Source organism: Oncorhynchus nerka, linkage group LG8 (assembly GCF_034236695.1).
Source record: "Oncorhynchus nerka isolate Pitt River linkage group LG8, Oner_Uvic_2.0, whole genome shotgun sequence".
Taxonomy (NCBI): domain Eukaryota; kingdom Metazoa; phylum Chordata; class Actinopteri; order Salmoniformes; family Salmonidae; genus Oncorhynchus; species Oncorhynchus nerka.
Genome location: NC_088403.1, coordinates 18783987 through 18805031, shown reverse-complemented (window position 1 = coordinate 18805031; position 21045 = coordinate 18783987). Strand labels below are relative to the sequence as shown.

General features: G+C 44.4%; 1 protein-coding gene across 1 annotated transcript in view; it reads right to left on the bottom strand.

Annotated features, from left to right (window-relative positions):
- Positions 1–20732, bottom strand: part of LOC115119944 (voltage-dependent calcium channel subunit alpha-2/delta-1-like) — a 189260-nt gene extending 168528 nt beyond the window's left edge. Inside the window, exon 1 of the mRNA XM_065021121.1 lies at positions 20280–20732. Coding sequence (XP_064877193.1) covers positions 20280–20398 — 119 coding nt within the window. The 5' untranslated portion in view covers positions 20399–20732. The remainder of the gene's footprint in view (positions 1–20279) is intronic.
- Positions 20733–21045: the final 313 nt, after the last annotated feature.

Sequence of the window (21045 nt, the reverse complement as noted above, 5' to 3'; positions counted from 1 at the left end):
TTTTTGTCCTCTGTTGAAAACGTTTTGCTACATTGTGCCCTATTGAACACGAATCTGGTCACATACAATAGCGATGAAATTGACGCATTGTTGACGTGGGGATTGTGGACTGCATTGGCTCATTCATTACACTAGCAGTAGGGAATAGTCTAGAAGTGGGTGAATGGTCCATCCACAGGTAAACACAGTGATTGAGTGTGCAAATTTCCAAACAGCAGGTAAATACATCTACTTGAAACACCTAAATGCAGACCCAGAGGAGACATGTGCTGTGTCCAAAATGGCACCCTATTCCTTATATAGTGCACTACTTTAGACCAGAGCCCTATGGGAGCCTTATGGGCCCTGGTCAAACCTAGTGCAATATATAGAGAATAGGGTGCCATTTGAGACTCATCCCTGGTTTGAAGGACACCATAGCAGTACATGAACTCTCAACATAGTTAGGGGAGGAAGTATGAATCCATATCCATGAACTCATCAAGTGTCAAACACCTAGATGAATCTTATTACTTGACAAGTGAGACGTGGTACAGGCTCATCTTCTAGGGAGAAACACACACACACACACACACACACACACACACACACACACACACACACACACACACACACACACACACACACATGAATAAAAACATGCAGGCAGGCACGCAACTTGCCCCCCCCTCTCCCAACACACACAAACGTGTTAAAAATCCTTGTCAATAACCATTAAAAATGCATGACTGGGGGTCATAAAGGAAATGAACTATTTTCCCCCAGGTATGTTTTAACCCATTCCACTATTCAGAAGTGCATTAGCCCTTGACTTTGGATACGTGTTATGTTATCCTATCTAATAAACCCACACTGCAATGTGACTAGGGCTCGTGCTGTAAAACGTACAGAACCAGTCAAATGTTTGGACACACCTACTCATTCCAGGGTTTTTCTTTGTTTTTACTATTTTCTACATTGTATAATAATAGTGAAGACATCGAAACTATGAAATAACACATATGGAATCATGTAGTAACCAAAAAAGTGTAAAACAAATCAAAATATATTTTATAATTGATATTCTTCAAAGTAGCCACCCTTTGCCTTGATGACAGCTTTGCGCACTCTTAGCATTCTCTCAACCAGCTTCATGAGGTCGTCACCTGGAACGCATGTCAATTAACAGGTAGGCCTTGTTAAAAGTTAACTTGTGGAATATCTTTTCTTTTTTAATTTGTTTGAGCCAATCAGTTGTGTTGTGACAAGGTGTTATTTAATAGTTGTGATGTCTTCACTATTATTCTACAATGTAGAAAATAGTAAAAATAAAGAAAAACCCTGGAATGAGTAGCTGTGTCCAGACTTTTGACTGGTGCTGTATATAGAGCTCAGAGAAGTAGCTGTCTGGGGGGGCTTGGGGGCAAGGCTGGAGTACTATCAGCATATTTCTGATCTCACACGCACACACACACACACACACACACACACACACACACACACACACACACACACACACACACACATACACACACACTCATTCACGCTCACACACATGCTCACACACACACGCTAACAAACCTTTCATCCTAACCCCTCCATGAAGATATTAGTGCATGACACACCCTTGAGTCAGCACCACTGAGTCAGCACCACTGAGCCAGCACCACTGAGCCAGCACCACTGAGCCAGCACCACTGAGCCAGCACCACTGAGCCAGCACCACTGAGTCAGCACCACTGACACACCGCTGCTCAAAGCCCTTAGCTCACAGCAGGAATAGCTTCTAGGGGTCACAGTAAGGTCCTAGCCTGCAGAGTCAGCTTTTGTCTGCTATGTGCAACAGGGTGGGCCCTGGAAATGTGTCCCATGGTCCTATCCAACAGCCTAGGCAGATGCAACAGGTGCCCTCGGCAATGAGGTCCTCTGTTAAAATGTAAATGTGTTGCCGCTGCACTTAGAATAGCATTTGGACAGGAGATGCAGAGAGAAACAGATCACATTTAGAACGCAGCATTTATCAAATAATGAATAGACTTCATATTCTCTATGATGAGGCTCTACGACTGAACATATGGGCTGGCTATTTTGAATCCTTCTCTGAATACTGACCTTATGTTCTAGCTTTTATGCCGTGTTCCCTCAGGTAACCAACAACAGGTGGAAGAGCTTAGTAAATCTGGCCAAAAGCCAACTCTGCTTTGCGATTAAACAATGATTAGTTCTTACAGTATCCAATACTGTATAATAACTACAGACAGACGGTACAGCCTACAGCCAATTTGTTTTGTGTGTGTGTGTGTTCAGCCCCATAACTTGTTTGAAACAGGAGAGGCAGCCGGTAATGAGGAGAGGGGAGCAACAATAAACCTTGTCCCATGGAGGGCCACCGTTTCTGAGTAAAGATAATGTAACTGTCCTGTAGCCTCTGGCAGCTATGGAGGACCCAGAGGTCAGAGTGTTGGTTAAAAAATGACACCACATTACTATTGGTACACAGTGAACTAGCGACTGTGATAAAAGCATCGCGAAAAAGCTTGTTTCATCTAAAGTCAAGGACTGGAAAAGCATTATTATTTATGTCTCTAAACAAATAAGGTTTCTTGTATTGTTTAAAAAGACAAGCTCTACCTCAACACATAATGTAAAAAGTGTGATGTTACCACAAAGGAGGAAAAGCAATGCTTTTCTCTCAATGACAAACCATGAAGTAATGTCTAAAAAAGAGGTTTCAACACTTAAAGAGCTCAACAAAGCCCTCTGAGAGGATGGAAACTTGGAGCGGGTCATGGAAAAACGAGATAACATCGCCCTACCCCCTCCCCCTCTCATTTCTCCCTCTCACTCTCCCTAGCGAAGGGGAAACAGAGAGAGGGGTGGGTGGGCTTTGAGGCGGGAAAACCCAAAATGGCTGGTGAGCCAGAGAGAGAGAGCCGAGCAATACAGTCAGTTGCACACTCCGGGGCTGGGACTGAGTGGAGCCTTGTGAAACTCAGCCAAGTGTAAAGAGAGAGACCCATAACCCCCTAGAGCCTTTTCTCTCGCTGTCTTGCTGCTTGTGTTCTTAACATCCCCCACTTACACAACAGACTGTGCACATTTAGAAAACGGCGGCCGTTTTTCATTTTCTCTTTCTTGCCATCCTCCTCTTGCACAATGTAATGTTTGGGTTTGTTTTGCTCCGTGGAGAGATCAACATGGGTACACTGCCGGAGGTGTGCCCGAGGAGAGAGAAGACTGGTTTTTATTTTGGATGAATATATAATCTGATATGCAGAGGGAGAGCCTCCACTTTAAAATAAATGACATGGACCTCCCACAAGGTTTCTTGCCGAGACATTTCAATTTAAATGCGTGTCTGTGAATTCCAAATGGAGAGGTGTGATATTTTTGGTCTTTTGGATCTTTTGGTTAATCTTTTGATTCAATCTTTCAATTGCATCTTAGCCTCACAGAATTAGCCTCTCATATATTTAACCTATTAACCTTGTACAGTAGCTGGTGATTAGACAAATATTTTTCTCTCTCTGTCTCTCTGTAACAGAAGACGCCTCCCCAGACCAGCTGTCACCTGTGTGTATCGGAAAACATTGAAACCAGAGCACTGGGGCCTTCAGAGGACATAATGGGGTTCAAAGGTGAAGGGGTAAGGTGCCCCTCTTAGCCTAATCTCTGTGTATGTGCATGAGAGCGAGCGCACGCGTGTGGAGGGTCTGTATTCTGTACAGTAACTCATCAACTGAAGTGCTATATTGGGGGTGTGATGAAGCATAAAATAGGACAAATGTTTCCCTGAGTGTTCCCCGAGAGTTCCGAGAGTTCCCGGAGCGTTCCCTGACTGTTCCCCGAGCGTTCCCTGACTGTTCCCTGAGAGTTCCCCGAGAGTTCCGAGAGTTCCCTGACTGTTCCCTGAGTGTTCCCCGAGAGTTCCCTGACTGTTCCCCGAGCGTTCCCTGACTGTTCCCTGAGTGTTCCCCGAGAGTTCCGAGAGTTCCCCGAGCGTTCCTTGACTGTTCCCTGAGTGTTCCCCGAGAGTTCTGAGAGTTCTCCGAGCGTTCCCTGACTGTTCCCTGAATGTTAGAGTAGGATCTGACCCCAAGTGCCCTAGAAACATAGTATTTAACAGTACTATCCCCAACCAGGCCACCTCTCTGAAAGACTTGGAAACACAACACCATATGTTACAGTACAGCACTAACGAACAATAAAACAAATATATGTACTGCATGCTGTATATATCATTATTATCACTTAGTAGCTGTGAACTGTGTTGTTTTACAGGGTCAGCCATAGTAGTACAGCGCCCCTGGAGCCAATTCAAGTTAAGTGCCTTGCTCAAGGGCCATAGTGAACAAGTTGCCCAAGAATAACGTGTTTAGCCAATAACCATGCACAACACAGAGTGGAGCGTCCAATCCCAGAGCCCGTTACAGAAGAGTGGGAAGCCCAGAATAGCTTGTCTGACTCAGACTGAGAGCATCATTGTCTGACCTCTGGCTGGATTAGCCCTCGGGTTACTTTAGACTACTGAGGCCATTTCTGTTCTCTCCTCTCCATTTCACCCAGTTTCTTTTTAAAAATGATGCAGCCATTTCACCCGGCTTTATGTAGCTACTAACTGAAGCAATGGTTACTTTCCAATATCCAGATAACCATTTCGAATACACACCAGAAGGTAATTGAACCATTCTCCTACACTCTTAGAAAGAAAAGTGCTATCTAGAACCTTTAAGGGTTCTTCGGCTGTCAAAGAGGGTTCTACATGGAACCCAAAAGGGTTACACCTTGAACCAAAAAGGGTTCTACATAGAACCGAGAAGGGTTCTCCTGTGGGGACAGTCGAAGAACCCTTTAAGAACCCTTTTTTTCTAAGAGTGTATATGTTTTGAAATTCAATTTGTACTGCTACAGTGGTAAATCAAAAAAGAAAAGCATATTCCAAAAGAAACCAACAGCCCCAACTCTGTGTCATGGTTTAAACTATTTTCCCCCTCATTTGGTTGCACTTGACAGTCCCATATTTCAACAACTTTTCAGGTGTCTCAACTTTTCTTCCTACCTTGCTGACAAAAAGGTATTTCCATTGATTAATGGTGCCATTGCACAGTGCACTGTTTGGATGCAGGATTTATTGTGGAGTGGGACCAACATGCGCAGGTAGCCTACGTTTTCAAGTGATTTGCTTGACAATAAGATAAAGACATCATGACTGGTCGTGTTCATACCGAAGGTAAAACACATTTCTTACCGTTAAATGACATGTCTTTACTGTCGGGCCCATCAACAAAAATAAAAAATACATGAAAAAAGAAAGAAGACCATCCAAAATGTCACGTGTATTCTGATACACACTTCAATTTGTGTTACAATGCACTAATGCCTTGTAAATGAACTTATGAGGCATTTTGTGGGTGCCTAATAGAGTGTGTTTGCTTCATGCTAAGTATGCTAGGCTACTGTAAATATGTTTTGATTAGAAACGTTTTAGTTTTATTTCTCTTAGTTGTAAAAGCCTTGTACAATATGCTAACTGGCACATGTCGCTGGGTTCGGCTAGAGCTGGCAAGCAGGCAGTAAAGATGAGGGTTGTCCACCGCTGGGTCAATCTTTCTCACAAAAAGATCCCCGGAGTTTTGTCTGGAAAGTCTCAATTGAAGGATTCCTCTGAACTTAAAATGACTTCCTTCACCTGTACCAATAAAGAATTGTATTCCAACCCTCTCTCTCTTTTCTAAAACGTATTCTCCACAGCCACCGTATTCCCTCCACATAGGCCTTATTCATGACCACTTTTTCTCCATGTTTTCATTTCCACCTGCTCTTCTTTCCTCTGCTTCATTGCTCTGATCTGAATGAACTGACCAGGTGAAATCCAGCCTGATGATGAGCTTCCACCACATGGTTTCCACCTGTGAAGTCTTCTCCAATCATTGCTCTGATCTGAATGAACTGACCAGGTGAAATCCAGCCTGATGATGAGCTTCCACCACATAGTTTCCACCTGTGAAGTCTTCTCCAATCATTGCTCTGATCTGAATGAACTGACCAGGTGAAATCCAGCCTGATGATGAGCTTCCACCACATGGTTTCCACCTGTGAAGTCTTCTCCAATCATTGCTCTGATCTGAATAAACTGACCAGGTGAAATCCAGCCTGATGATGAGCTTCCACCACATGGTTTCTACCTGTGAAGTCTTCTCCAATCATTGCTCTGATCTGAATGAACTGACCAGGTGAAATCCAGCCTGATGATGAGCTTCCACCACATGGTTTCCACCTGTGAAGTCTTCTCCAATCATTGCTCTGATCTGAATGAACTGACCAGGTGAAATCCAGCCTGATGATGAGCTTCCACCACATGGTTTCCACCTGTGAAGTCTTCTCCAATCATTGCAGACAAGGAGAGAACAGATTCCCAGTGTGAAAGAGCCAAGTCTCGCTTCTACAAGAACCCATTTAAACAGCAGAAAGTGATGACTACTCTTCAAGGAGACTTTCTTTCAGAAGTGTTGTGTCATTGTCGTCAGATACTGTTTCATTTCTATGTCAAGACGTTTAATTCAGGGTTTGGATCTAAAGACGGTAAGACATCTCACGGAATCTCACCTCTCATTTCAACCTTTCATTAGTGATCTTCACACTTCTCCTCATTACCGAGGCAACAGCTCTCAATTAGTACACAGGTAGCCTATAACAGTTACAATGACCCAGAGTAACCACACAGCCACAATGTCAGCCATTTTATTTTTTATAAAAACACTGAAGTGGGTTCCAACAGAGTCAGCATTCAGTCAAGTCTAACATGTCCAATGTAATGTTTGGACTCCACAGCTGTACTGTTTTTTCATTTGTTTACTTTTGTTACTTCTGTTTGTATCAGGGCAGAACCTGACACCATGTAAACACCACTAGCCAGTAGAGAGCTCCATCGATTGCAAAGTCAAAAGCCCCATCATTCCTGAGCACTATCATAGAGTAGAAACAGATCGACAAAGAGGTCAAGCCCCCATCCTGAAACAACCCTTAGCCCCATCCCCGCAGTACTTAATGTAGATCTGAAAGATTTGGATAGGTATGGTAGTAGTTTCATCTTATCCCTGATAGGCTGGTTGTAGATTTTGCCATATAGCTCACACCTATCCAATCTTTTCACATAATCAGATCTAGGGGGTAGGATGTGTTTCTGGACAGGACACAAACCTAGGATTAGCAGTTACTTCTCACATGTAACTGAGATAATCAGTGACCTAACTACCGGTGACCAGTAATTTTCAATGAAAGGAGATGAGACACGAGGACATACACAGCGACTTAACGGTCCCAAGGAGAGCTAGCAACCAAAGTTCAACATTACCCAAGTTTATGCTAATTGTAGCGACGCACCTGCACAGCAGCCAGTTAGACTAAATACACCACTTTCTGAGTCTCTCCTTTCCACCACTCTCTCCTCTTCATTCCTCTCTCTGCTGTTAACACAGGGCTGTTTCACACTTTGTCAGCGGAGCCACACTTGATCTCTAAATACTGTCAAACTGTCAGGGAGAAGAAGCACGGCAGCAGGCAGTAACTGCCTGACAGACAGATGCAGACTGGAACGGGGGTGTGTTTTTTTTACATAACATTAGTTATTTATCGGTCTCATACACTGAGTTAGTCTCTGTCCTCAACCCCTTATTAGTGGTGATTTTTCCTTCTGATCTACTCTTAGAGGGATATACCAGTGATATAGGCGTGAGGAGGCGGGAGAGTGCGAGAGAGGGAGAGAGAGGCTATAATTTAGCCATCAGATACCTAATAAAAGCTGGTACTGTGGAGCAGCAGGCTTTAATAACCAACCTGACAGAACAATGGCGAAGACAAACCGTCTCTCTCTCTCTCTTTGGTATCTCTTTTTCTCACTGTTTACCTTGCTCTCTCTCTTTTCTCTGTTGCTTCATCTCTCCTTGTTTTTCTATCACTCTTTATCTCTCCTTTGCTCCCCTTGCTTTCCCTCCCTCTCCCCCCTTTCTCATTTTACCTCTAACCTCCTCTCTCTCCTTCAGTCTGTTTCACTTTAACCATCTCCTTTGCCCTCTATCACTCTCTCCCCTCGCCTCCCTCCCTCCCTCCCTCCCTCCCTGAGAGGCAAAACAGGCAGTTAAAGGATAATATCCTCTTTATTTATCGAGGTCAATCACACAGTAATTGTAGGCTTTGTAGCTAGCTGTCTTCCGTTCTCATTATCCTGGGCAGCGAGAGGTTATTGATGTTCTTCTCTCTTTCACTCTTCTCCCACCATCGTTTTCCTGTTAAGAAGTCAGAGTACCGGAACACGGAACCCCTGCTTTGATCTGAGGCGGCTGGTTATGTGGGAACCCATGGCAACCGTGCTTGTTGCACTCCAATGGGTACTTATGGTATAAATAACAACAGAGAGTATATGAGGAGAGGAGAGACTGTCCACTGTTGTCCATGCATGTTCATTTCCCCTACAGTGGAATCTCCATGACATCACAAAATGACTTTCATACACGAACAAATACCTTTACTATATCTCACTATACTGCAATACAAGGATGCCTGACACACACACACACACACACACACCCTAACCCTGTGGGGACACACAATTCAGTCCCATTCAAAATCCTATTTTCCATAACCCCTTACCCTAACCCCAAAACCTAACCTTAATAAACCTAAACCTAACCCTAAAACAAACCCTAATTCTATCCCTGACACTAATTCTAACCTTAACCCCCTAAAAATTATATTTGACCTTGTGGGGACTAACAAAAGGTGGTACATTTTTTGTTTGTTTACTATTCTTGTGGGGACTTCTGGTTAAACACTTCCACCCCCCCACACACACCCACATACACGAGAATAGTGTACTGTAGTGTGTACTGTAGTATGTACTGTAGTATGTTCCAACAGACACAGTAAAAATACACCCGGGGGTGTTGTGAAATTTCAGGTTACCATCGAAATGCAGCTTGGAGTGGGTGCTAGTCTATGACCTCATTTCACTTCGGAGGACCTTTTGGTTCCGGACATCTGACAATCATCTGAAATGCCTGCACCGGAGTTCCCACTCCACTGGATCAACCCAGCACTGTAGCAAACCACACCAGCCTTACCCAATCACCAGCCTTACCCAATCCAACCCAACCCATCCATCCCCTCTGCCTCACAAAATACACTATACCCACTTTCATGTGACATGTTAAAAATAGAAGATTAACCCTCCAGTCAAAATGTCCAATTAACATCAGTCTACCACCCACACAATAAGGCTAAGTGCCTCTCTGCTGGGGTTGTTCAGAGTTGAGGTGTCTCTCTGATGAGTCCACTCTGACCCAACCAGTGTTGTAAACACCACTTGTGTCCACACGACTCCATTACAGACCACAAGGCCCATCGTGTCCAAATGCCTCTGTTATTTATTTATTATTGACTTTATAAAGTCTGGGATTAATGTGTGAACTGTTAGACTAACGGACATGAAGCACTGATGACTGAGCCTCCGTTGTTTTGGGGTATTGTAGGATGTGTTAGCAGACTATTTCCAAGGTACAGAAATGATCAATAAATTGGGAATTTTCCCTTTAAGATTTTGTCAAAATTCTGTTAGTTTAGAGCAGATTGGTCAAAAGTTCCTAGAGCTGGTGGTTTTGGTCTAGTTGGCATTCAAGTCTGACTAAGAAGATTTTTAGCTCAATATATTGAAATAGTGTATCTAAGTTTCTTCAGCTGGGTTTAAATTCAAGGCAAGTTGCTGAGGATAGTTTAGTGATCCTTTAGACAAGGATGTCTTAAATGGCCTTCTCTGTCTCAACAGATAGACATGGTGTTGTAGTCTAATCCCAGATCTCATTCCCTGCTCCGGGATTCAAGAATACTGTACAGCGTTATGTTCAGCCGGGGTTCCTGTGGTGGACAGGGCATCGGTCCAAACAGCTGTTAACCATTCCCATTCCCAACGTCTGCTGGGCAACGTCTCGGAACGCAATGGAACATTCTGGGAAGTACCATGTGCCACAGGTGGCAGGGGACGACGTAGCCTAGGTTAGTTTAGCGTTAGCATCGCGCTGGGTGATTACTTCTACTTCCAGTCTTCCTAGTGTACACACATCAGGCCAGGCAAAGTAGTCTTTCATTCTTCCCAGAGGCCTGAACCGGAGGAGGGGGTGGAGGAGACACCAGACACTAAAACAACAAACAGGAGGCTGCACATAAAGTGTGGATCCCCCAAGCCTTCAGTGGTGGAACGTGGGGGAGAATTATGGGGTATGGGGGGAACGAGTTAGCGCGGTACAAAGATATCCCAGACCAGTACAACCCACAGGTCTGAGTCAGAGTCAGGACACTCACCCCCTACCCTAGAGGCTAGAGAGATCAAATATAGCCTGTGAGAGAGAGAGAGAGAGAGAGAGAGAGAGAGAGAGAGAGAGAGAGAGAGAGAGGGAGAGAGAGAGAAGAGAGTGAGAGCAGAGCGAGAGACAGAGAGAGAGCAGAGAGACAGAGCGAGAGGGGGGAGTGAGAGCAGAGAGAGAGAAAGAGAGAACAAGAGAGAGAGCAGAGACGGAGAGATCAGAGAGAGAGAGAGAGAGAGAGAGAGATCAAAGAGAGAGTGTGCAGCAGAGTTTGCTGTGGGCCCAGACCGTGTGCCCTGGTGTCTGGGTAGCTGGGTAACAGATATAGCCTTTAGCAGCTTACGCAGATGGGCGGTGGGCATTCCTCCTGAAATATACCTGCTAACACCAGCTCTCTGATGTGGAGTGGAGTCATACACAGACATACAACCCGGGTTGGCTTCAAACACCTTTCTAAAATATAATACCGTTAATATGGTCTTAAGTAGACTCTTTTTACCTCTGACAGTTGAAAGTTAAAATATTTATGCAGAATAAGAAACCCATGCGGGATATTAACCCACAACCATGGTGTTGGATGCGCCACACTCCAACCCACTGAGTCAGTGGAACCTCCTAGTCAACAACTCAGCCTCTGTATACACGGTCGACAAACACCTTTGTGAGTGCAGAGAGTGTGGGTGGAGCGGCATTCACATTATGCCAGCAGATCAGTGGAGACAGGGTTGGGAACACGAAAAGGCATATCTATTTAGCTGGTTGAGCATGAAATCTAATTATGCTTTAAAACTGAGAGAGAAACCCGGCGAGGAGGGTGATGGGAACCATGGAAATGGAGGAGAGGGGAGGAGAGAGAGTGGGACACGGAGGAGAGGAGAGAAGGAAGGAGGGGGAGAGGGAGAGAGGTGGAGGGAGAGTGGGAGAGGGAGAGAGATGAAGGGAGAGTGGGACACGGAGGAGGGGAGAGAAGGGAGGAGGGGGGAGGAGAGAGAGTGGGACACGGAGGAGAGGAGAGAAGGGAGGAGGGGGAGAGGGAGAGAGATGGAGGGAGAGAGATGAAGGGAGAATGGGAGAGGAAAGGGAGAGAGAGAGGGCAGAGCCTGAGTCAAAAGCAAGACGAATGCGATCACAGGCTTGACTGTAACCAGATAACATGACATGCACCCATCAGGCCAAAATACCATTTATATATAGATAGGGTGAAGCTTTATTTAAACGGGGGTCAATAAAATGCTTATAAAGCATTATTTAATAGCTCATTACCCATGAACAACCGGTTTGTAAATAATTAATTCATCATTCATTTGTGTATTTTGTAGCAAATATATTTTCTAATAATGTATTTTGTAGAAAATACATTTCGTAATCATGTAATCAAGTCACTCAAAGGCCTTATACATGCATTTAAACATATGTATTGATTAATAACTACATTATGATGTTTACTAACTGACTGACTGACTGACTAACTGACTGGTTTACTAACTAAATGACTGACTGACTAACTGACTGGATGACTAACTGACTGACTGACTGTGACTAACTGACTGGATGACTAACTGAATGACTGGATGACTAACTGAATGATTGACTGGATGACTAACTGACTGACTGACTAACTGACTGGATGACTAGCTGAATGACTGACTGACTAACTGACTGGATGACTAACTGGATGACTAACTAACTGACTGGATGACTAACTCGATGACTGGATGACTAACTGGACGACTAACTAACTGACTGGATGACTAGCTGACTGACTAACTGAATGACTGACTGACTAACTGACTGGATGACTAACTGTCTGACTGACTGACTAACTAACTGCATGACTAACTGACTAACTGAATAACTGACGGAATGGCTGACTGATTGACTGACTAACTAGTTGACTGGATGACTGACTAACTGACTAGCTGACTGACTAGCTAGCTGACTGACTGATTACCTGACTGACTGGATGACTGACTAACTGACTGACTGACTAGCTGACTAACTGACTGACTGGATGACTAGCTGAAATTCTGACTTGCTGACTGACTGGATTACTGACTGACTGACTGACTGACTGACTAGATGACTGACTGATCGACTGACTGACTAGCTGACTGACTGATCGACTGACTGACTAGCTGACTGACAGGATGACTAACTTACTGACTAGCTGACTGACAGGATGACTAACTGACTGACTGGATGACTGATTGGATGACTGACTAACTGACTGACTAGCTGACTGACTGGCTAGCTGACTGACTGATTACCTGACTGACTGGATGACTGACTAACTGACTGACTGACTAGCTGACTAACTGACTGACTGGATGACTAGCTGAACTTCTGACTTGCTGACTGACTGGATTACTGACTGACTGACTGACTGACTGACTAGATGACTGACTGATCGACTGACTGACTAGCTGACTGACTGATCGACTGACTGACTAGCTGACTGACAGGATGACTAACTTACTGACTAGCTGACTGACAGGATGACTAACTGACTGACTGGATGACTGACTGACTGGATGACTGATTGGATGACTGACTAACTGACTGACTAGCTGACTGACTAGATGACTGACTGACTGACTAGCTGACTGACAGGATGACTGACTGACTAGCTGACTGACAGGATGACTGACTGACTGAATGACTGACTGACTAACTGGCTGGATGACTGACTAACTGACTAGCTATCTGTTTGACTGACTAACTGACTAGCTGACTGACAGGATGACTGACTGACTGGATGACTGACAGATTGATTGACTGACTAACAGGCTGACTGACTGACTGACTGACTAGCTAGCTATCTGACTGACTAGCTGACTGACAGACTAGCTGACTGACAGACTAGCTGACTAACTAGCTAACTGACTGACTAGCTGACTGACTGGATGACTGACTGATTGACTGAGTGACTAGCTGACTGACTAGATGACTGACTGACTAGCTGACTGACTAGCTGACTGACAGGATGACTGGATGACTGACTGGCTGACTAACTGACTAGCTGACTGACAGACTAGCTGACTGACTAGCTAACGGACTGACCTGCTGACTGACTGGCTGCCTAAATAACTGACTGACTGGTTAAATAACTGACTGGATGACTGACTAACTAACTAGTTGCCTGAATGACTGACTGACTAGCTGAATGACTGACTGACTGGATGACTAGCTGAATTACTGACTGACTGGATTACTGACTGACTGATTGGATGACTGACTGACTAGATGGCTGACTGATCGACTGACTGACTAGCTGACTAACTGACTGACTGGATGACTGACTGACTGGATGAACGACTGACTGACTAGCTGACTGACTGACTGAATGACTAGCTGACTGACTAACTGACTGGATGACTGACTAGATGACTGACTGGATGACTGACTGGATGGCTGACTGATCGACTGACTGACTAGCTGACTGACAGGATGACTAACTGACTGACTGGATGACTGAATGGATGACTGACTGACTGGATGACTGACTGACTGACTAGCTGACTTACTGACTGACTAGCTGACTGACTAACTGACTAACTGACTGGATGACTGACTGACTAACTGACTAGATGACTGACTGACTGACTGACTGACTGACTGACTGACTGACTGGATGACTGACTGACTGACTAGCTGACTGACTGGATGACTTGCTTACTCACTGACTGTCTGAATGACTGACTGGCTGACTGACAGGATGACTAACTGACTGACTGGATGACTGACTGGATGACTGACTGACTGACTAGCTGACTTACTGACTGACTAGCTGACTGACTAACTGACTGGATGACTGACTGACTAACTGACTAGATGACTGACTGACTGACTGACTGACTGACTGACTAACTGACTGACTGACTGGATGACTGACTGACTAACTCACTGACTGACTGAATGACTGACTGACTAGCTGACTGACAGCATGACTGACTGACTAGCTGACTGACTGACTGACTAGCTGACTGACTGACTGGATGACTGACTGACTGACTAGCTGACTGACTAACTGACTGGATGACTTGCTTACTCGCTGACTGACTGAATGACTGACTGACTAGCTGACTGACAGCATGACTGACTGACTAGCTGGCTGACTGACTAGCTGACTGGATGACTGACTAACTAGCTGACTGACTGGCCGACTGGCTGACTGAATAACTGACTGGGTGTCTGACTGGCTGACTGATTGACTGGCTGGCACTGGGCCTCTCTGGGGGCACAATCTGTGACATCAGACTTTGCATTTCAGATTCGATGATATTAATCATCTGCCTCGAAGCCACGGAGCAGCCTAGGAGACATGTTCCATCTCAAGGAGAGAGAGAGAGAGAGAGAGAGAGGAGAGTGAGAGCAGAGCGAGAGAGGGAGAAGAGTGGCTGCAGAAAATCTGAGGCAGACAGACACTGGCATGTGAGGTTAGCGCTGGAGCACAGAGATGCAGTCACGCACTGTGACAGAGAGGGATAGAAAGATGGAGAGGGAGGGGGATGAGAGATGGGAGCAATATGACAAGAGAGGAAAAGTAAGAGAGAAACAATAAGAGAAAGCAAGAGAAAGAGAGCGAGAGGCAGGGAGAAAGCAAGAGAGAGAGGAAGGCAAGGGGAAAGAGAGGCGAGGAGAAAGAGCGAGAGAGCGAGAAAGGGAAAAAGAGAGAGATGTAGGGAGAAAGAGAGAGGGAGAGAGGCAGGGAGAAAAAGAGAACAGCAGGAAGAGAGATAGAGGCAAGGAGGAAGAGAGAGAGCGGCAGAGAGAGACAGGGAGAGAGAGAGGCAGGAAGAAAGACAGGCAGAGAGAAATAAAGATACAGGGAATGGGGAAAGAGAGGCGGGGAGAAAGAGCAAGTGAGCGAGAAAGGGAAAAAGAGAGAGAGGCATAGGGAGAAAGAGAGGCAGGGAGAGAGAGAGAGAGAGGGAGAGAGAGAGGCAGAATGAGAGAGAGAGAGAGAGAGAGGCAAGGGGAAAGAGAGAGAGAGGGGCAGGGAGAAAAAGTGAGTGAGAGAGAGAGAGAGAGAGAGAGATGCAGGGAAATAAGAGAGAGAGAGAGAGAGAGGTAGGGAGGTAGGGAGAAAGAGAGAGAGAGGCAGATAGACAGGCAGAAAGAGAGAGAGAGAGGCAGGGGGAGAGAGAGAGAGAGAGAGAGAGGCAGGCAGAAAGAGGGAGAGGCAGAGAGAGATAAAGAATGAGACAGAAGAACAATCTCTAAAGCCAAGATGTTAATTGTGTCTTACCCCTGTCTTACAACTATAGGAGCACTTCAGACAATTTCCAGAGCTCCTCTCAACAGCCTGTGTGTGTGTGTGTGTGTGCATGTGTGTGTGTGTGTGTGTGTTCATTCTTTTATTAAACACCTCCATTGTAATAGTCACTCAAAATCACTGTCAAAGTAGTAAAATGAGCAGTATGGTTACACTGCCAACCCGAGGACGGCCAACTGCTGCAGCTCTGATCACGGCAATAGTGAGAAAAAGAGAAACCCAGTCAGCTTTATATGGTAGTCAAGCAGTGGAGGCTCCTCAGAGGAGGAAGGGAGGTCCATCTTCCTCAGTGAATTTCGTTAAAAAATCTATTGTAAAACATCGAAAAATGTATATTTTTTGGATAAAACTATACTAAATATATTCACAAGTCACCAAATAATTTATTAAAACACACTGTTTTGCAATGAAGGTCTACAGTAGCCTCAACATCCCTCTGTAGGGTAGCACAATGGTGTAACCGGAGGACAGCTAGCTTCCATCCTCCTCTTGGCACACTGACTTCAATACAAAACCTAGGAGGCTCATGGTTCTCACCCCCTTCAATAGACTTACACAGTAATTAAGACAACATCTGGAGGACGTCCTCCAACCTGTCAGAACTTATGCAGCATGAACTGACATCTTGTCCACCCAATCAAAGGATCAAATAATGAATAGTACTGAAAGCATAAGCTACAGCTAGCTAGCACTGCAGTGCATACAATGTGATGAGTAGCTGACTCAAAGAGAGCGAAAGACAATAGTTGAAGAGTTTTCAACAAAATTAATTTCTTCAAAAATGAAGGAGGAGCAACAGAGAGAGAGAGAGAGAGAGAGAGAGAGAGATTGTCATTTTGTTCACTTTCAGTTTCACTTACTTAGCTAGCAATTGCAGCCGGTTAGTTTAGTTACTCAAACACCCGCTCAAACAGAGGGATGCTATATTAGCTAGTTGGCTATGGCTAGCAAACACAACACTGGAACTCTTCCAAGTCAAGGTAAGCTTTGGGTTTTATTAATATATTGGCACCGGGGCCCGCTGGTGTAACTGCTTACTGACAATACACTAACGTTACTGCATAATTGTAGCGGGTTTACTAACACATTAGTTATATTAGTTATGTTGACTAGGACTTTACTTGAACTAATATGGGGACAACTATGTAGGCTGTGTGTAGCGGTTATGACATGGCTTGGAAAGGTTTTTTCCCCCGGTCACATACGGCTGATGTGTTGTTCATTGAAGTCCACAAACGAAGGGAGAAGGTGAGAGAGAGGAGGAGAGTGCATAGAGGCTAGAATGAATACAGTGTGGCTGTTTATGAGTGATCAGGGGTGTATTCATTCCACCGATTCTGCTGAAAAATATTTCTTAAATGGAAGCAAATGAAACCTGGATAACATACCTGAATTTGCCCAATAGAAACTCTCATTTGGCACTGTTGGACTAATGATTACACCCTAGATCAGCTAGATGCAGGCAAGAGTGTACAAGGCGGTATTGAATGTGTCACTGTCATCTCAACATTTTCTCTCGACCTGTGTGCACCTACATTGTAAACTTTCATTCATAGGCTGGGTTGCAGCAGCCTCATGATGGGTACAGGGAAGATTTGAGTATCATGTAGTAGCCTAAACCTACCGATGTTACATTGAACTGGGTGAATGGAATATGAATGACAGTCATCCAACATGCTGTAATAGAAATAAGGCCTTTTGCTTATGAAAAGATGTATTGTCCTCCCTCACGTTAAACGGCACTGACCACCACTGTAGTCAAGTATTATAGCTAACCGGGTTGCCAGTCTGTTTATGCCAAGGTTAATACAGTCCTGTGGTGGGTAGAAGACCAGGTTTAAATCCCATCATTCACACTACCTCCTCAACGTCTAAGGAACCAATTGAATACTAGATGCCGGTGCGCGTCAGAAACTCGTCATTCGGCCAGCCCAAAAGGCATTTGAAAGAATTTTGGATTTCTCAATCATTGCCAGTTTAAAAGTCCTTTTTCATAGGGAATAATGTGTCAGTCAATCAACATGTTTAGTCTTTAAAACTCCACGACTACCATCAACCACTCAGTGTCTATAAAATCTCTCTCTATAACACTCAGTGTCTATACATCCTCAATGCCTATGGCTGGACTACTCTGCCAGTATGACATCATCCTTTGGTCGGTGCAATTAGTATGAGAGCCAAATGGATCACTTGATCTCCAGGGGAACAGACCAAGAGAACAGAACATAGTTCAGGCAGTGATGTCACCCTCCCTCACAGGATGCTGCTGAGGGGAGGACGGCTCATTATAATGGATGGAATGGAGTGAATGGAACGCTATTAATGCTATTAAATGAATGCCATTGTTATGAGCCCACCCTCCCCAATTAATGTACCACTGGCCACCTGTGCCCTCCATCCATGAGACCTGGGGTGAGGTGATGAGGTGAAACTTTCATAACGTTGCAGATAGAAATGTAACACATAGAACCAACAGGATTCCAAACCTATACCTACCTGATAGACAAGGTCATAGGTCATCTAATCTACACAATACATTCCTATCTGAACGTTCTGTAACGTTGCACCCTCCTAAACAGACCCCTGAAGTTAGGCAGAACCAGATCGCCCCGGAGCTGAGTGGGCTGTCAGTTGATTACTAGCTGCATTTGAAGTACAGCTAGTGAGAATAGCAGTGTGGGCATTAATAAACACACAGACAGGTTGGTTTACTGAACCACTGCACCTGCTAGACATGTGAAAGTGAATGAGCATGTCTTCTGTTCTGAGCATGGTAGCTAGACATTTGATCAGTTCATTTGCCAGGGATCTAATTATATTTATGAAAATTGCATATAGAACTACCTTTTGACTTTTTTAGTAGTCACTGTTCCACCATTACATGCAAGGTATTCAAGGAAAAGGGCATGGGTGGGTAGGGATGTACTGCGTAACTCATATTGGATAGAAATAAAGAAGCCTATCCTTCCTAAAGTAATCACAATGCCACCGCATGGCATGTCGCCGTTGACAATATGATGCCGACAATGAAAGGGTTGGCGTACTGCTTTTTCAGTGTAAATGGAATTGCGTGTGTAGAGCCATACATGCATTCTACGGGGGGGCTGAGAATATTTGGTCATTCATTGCTTTGCCTTGTCACTGCACTGAGATTAAAGATTCAAGTCGTCCAATTCATTGAGTTGGACATGATTTACCTGAAGATACGTCAGGGGCGTTGCCAGAAGGGTGCTGAAATATGATTGTCCACACTTAGTGCCCCCCCCCATCTGTCAATCTGGCTCCGATAGGAGAGAAAAGATGGTGCATTTGTTTTGCCTGTTTAGCGGTATTACAGAGCTGGCTTGAGGACCATGCGGACGGCTCAGAGTTGGCGGGAAGGCTGGTTGATTGGTTGACAGGCTTTAGGACTATGGAAGATGGCTCAACATGATCTCAGAGCATTTAATATTGCAATTCGTACAATACGCAACAAATTTGCAAAAAGTATGATATTTTATTAATTCAAATGCATTGTTGCTAACATGGCTAGGTGGCTAAGGCTAACGTTAGCTAGCAGGCTATGGGTTAGTTGTTAGGGTTAAGGTTAGGAGTTAGGTTAAAGAGTTAGGGGAAGGGTTAGCTAACATGCTAAGTAGTTGCAAAGTAGCTAAAAGTAGTTAGCAGTTGCAAATTTGCTAAAATTGTCTATGATGAGATTCGAACATTAAGAGTTAGGTTAGGTGGCTAGGTAACTCCCGTTTGACTTGGCAGGTGCTGAGCTAGTGTAGTTGCTAGCGTGTAGTAGCAAATTTCTGTAGGCTATGGCATGTATTTGTTCTAGAATGTTATGCACTACTCTTATCACCTGAGGTGAATGAAGCTACAACAGCCAAGTTGATAATGGCTGAAGTCATTTTTGACTGTTTTTGTTGTTCTCCAAATATAAATTTAGAGCTTTTAAATGGTGTAAATCCAGTAAATCAGCTTCCACTTTCAAAAAATGTGTATTGGAGGGGGAGTTACCACTGAACATCTATGAGTATCTAACTTGAATATGGATCAATTCAAATGTATTTAATAAATTAGGGCAGATACAAATTAACAGTTGAAACAGTGACAATACAATGCATCATAATTTAAATACATTTTCAAAGCTATTTGTGATGTGATTTGCTGATTTTCCCATGACCCCCCCCCCATAGAATCACCCGGGGTAGCCTATGTAATGACAATAGCCTATTTATTATGACTGATTGATCCGCCACTAAATCAGTGTAAAGTGTGTTTAATCAAACGAAGTCGGCTATTAACTACAGGCTAAATTCAGCAAGATCCAGAGGCACAATTCAAACATTGTCACAGTTTTCGAAGACGTTATGCATTTCCATTGACTGTTTGTTTTCATAAACCGATGGGTAACCGTTTGCAATGCAAGTTTTTCCCAAAATGTTGTAGGCTATTATTGGGCTATTTGTAAACATAACAACATAGTCAAATAGGCTTATTATAATGATATACTTATTATATTATAATAATATAAATAAAAACTATCCTACATCACAATAGCCATAAATGTATTTTATGAATTTATTGTATTTTGCTTTAGGTTTAGTATTGGGAAAGCAAACAGGCTGTCATCGGAGGACTGGCTGTCATCACAGGACATGCTGTCTGGTAAGGCTACTTACAGAAGTGGCGACGGGAACTGCACGGTTGACACACTATTTAACGAGGCCAGAAGTAAAAGTAGAACGGGGAAGGAGCTGTAGGTATCCATGACTGAACGGAGTTTCCAACACACGATCATAAAACACGACTCAAGACAGGGAAAGAGATGCGTGAAGCAGTCCAAATCCTGGAACCGTGTGCGTCTTCTTGCGCGTTCAATGGACCTGTCACGCAGCCATCGGGGGACAGTTTGAAAACAAATCTCAGCTGGTTCGTCTCCCCCTGATGAGTTTGTGTTTGTATGTCTTTTTGAAAGAGTGTGTGTCAGATCTCCGGCGGTAACCTTACAAGAAGCGTCCAGTGTGTTTTTAGAAGAGTGGAGAGGGAGGACGCCCCGTTCTCATATCTCCCCCGCTCGTCAGCACGGAACAGTGTGTGTAGGAAATGTGTGTGAGAGAGCCCTCCCGAGCGGATTGGTTTCCGAGCCCCCCACTCCACTTTACCCCCACCCCTTGCCTGAGAACGATCATCATCACGCGTTGCTCTCCATACAAGGCACTCACTCCTCACTGGGGCTGGGCAACGAACGGCCACCGCCTAGCGAGCACACAACACCAGCCAGTCAGACAAACTCACTGGCAGACAAAAACGGCATCCCTTTTTAAAAAAAATATACATTATATCACATATGTATGATATTTCTATCGGGACAAAGGAAAGTGTGTTCTAAAATTGTAAGGAAACTGTTCTAAAATTGTGACTGCATGGCCTATATCAAATAGCAGT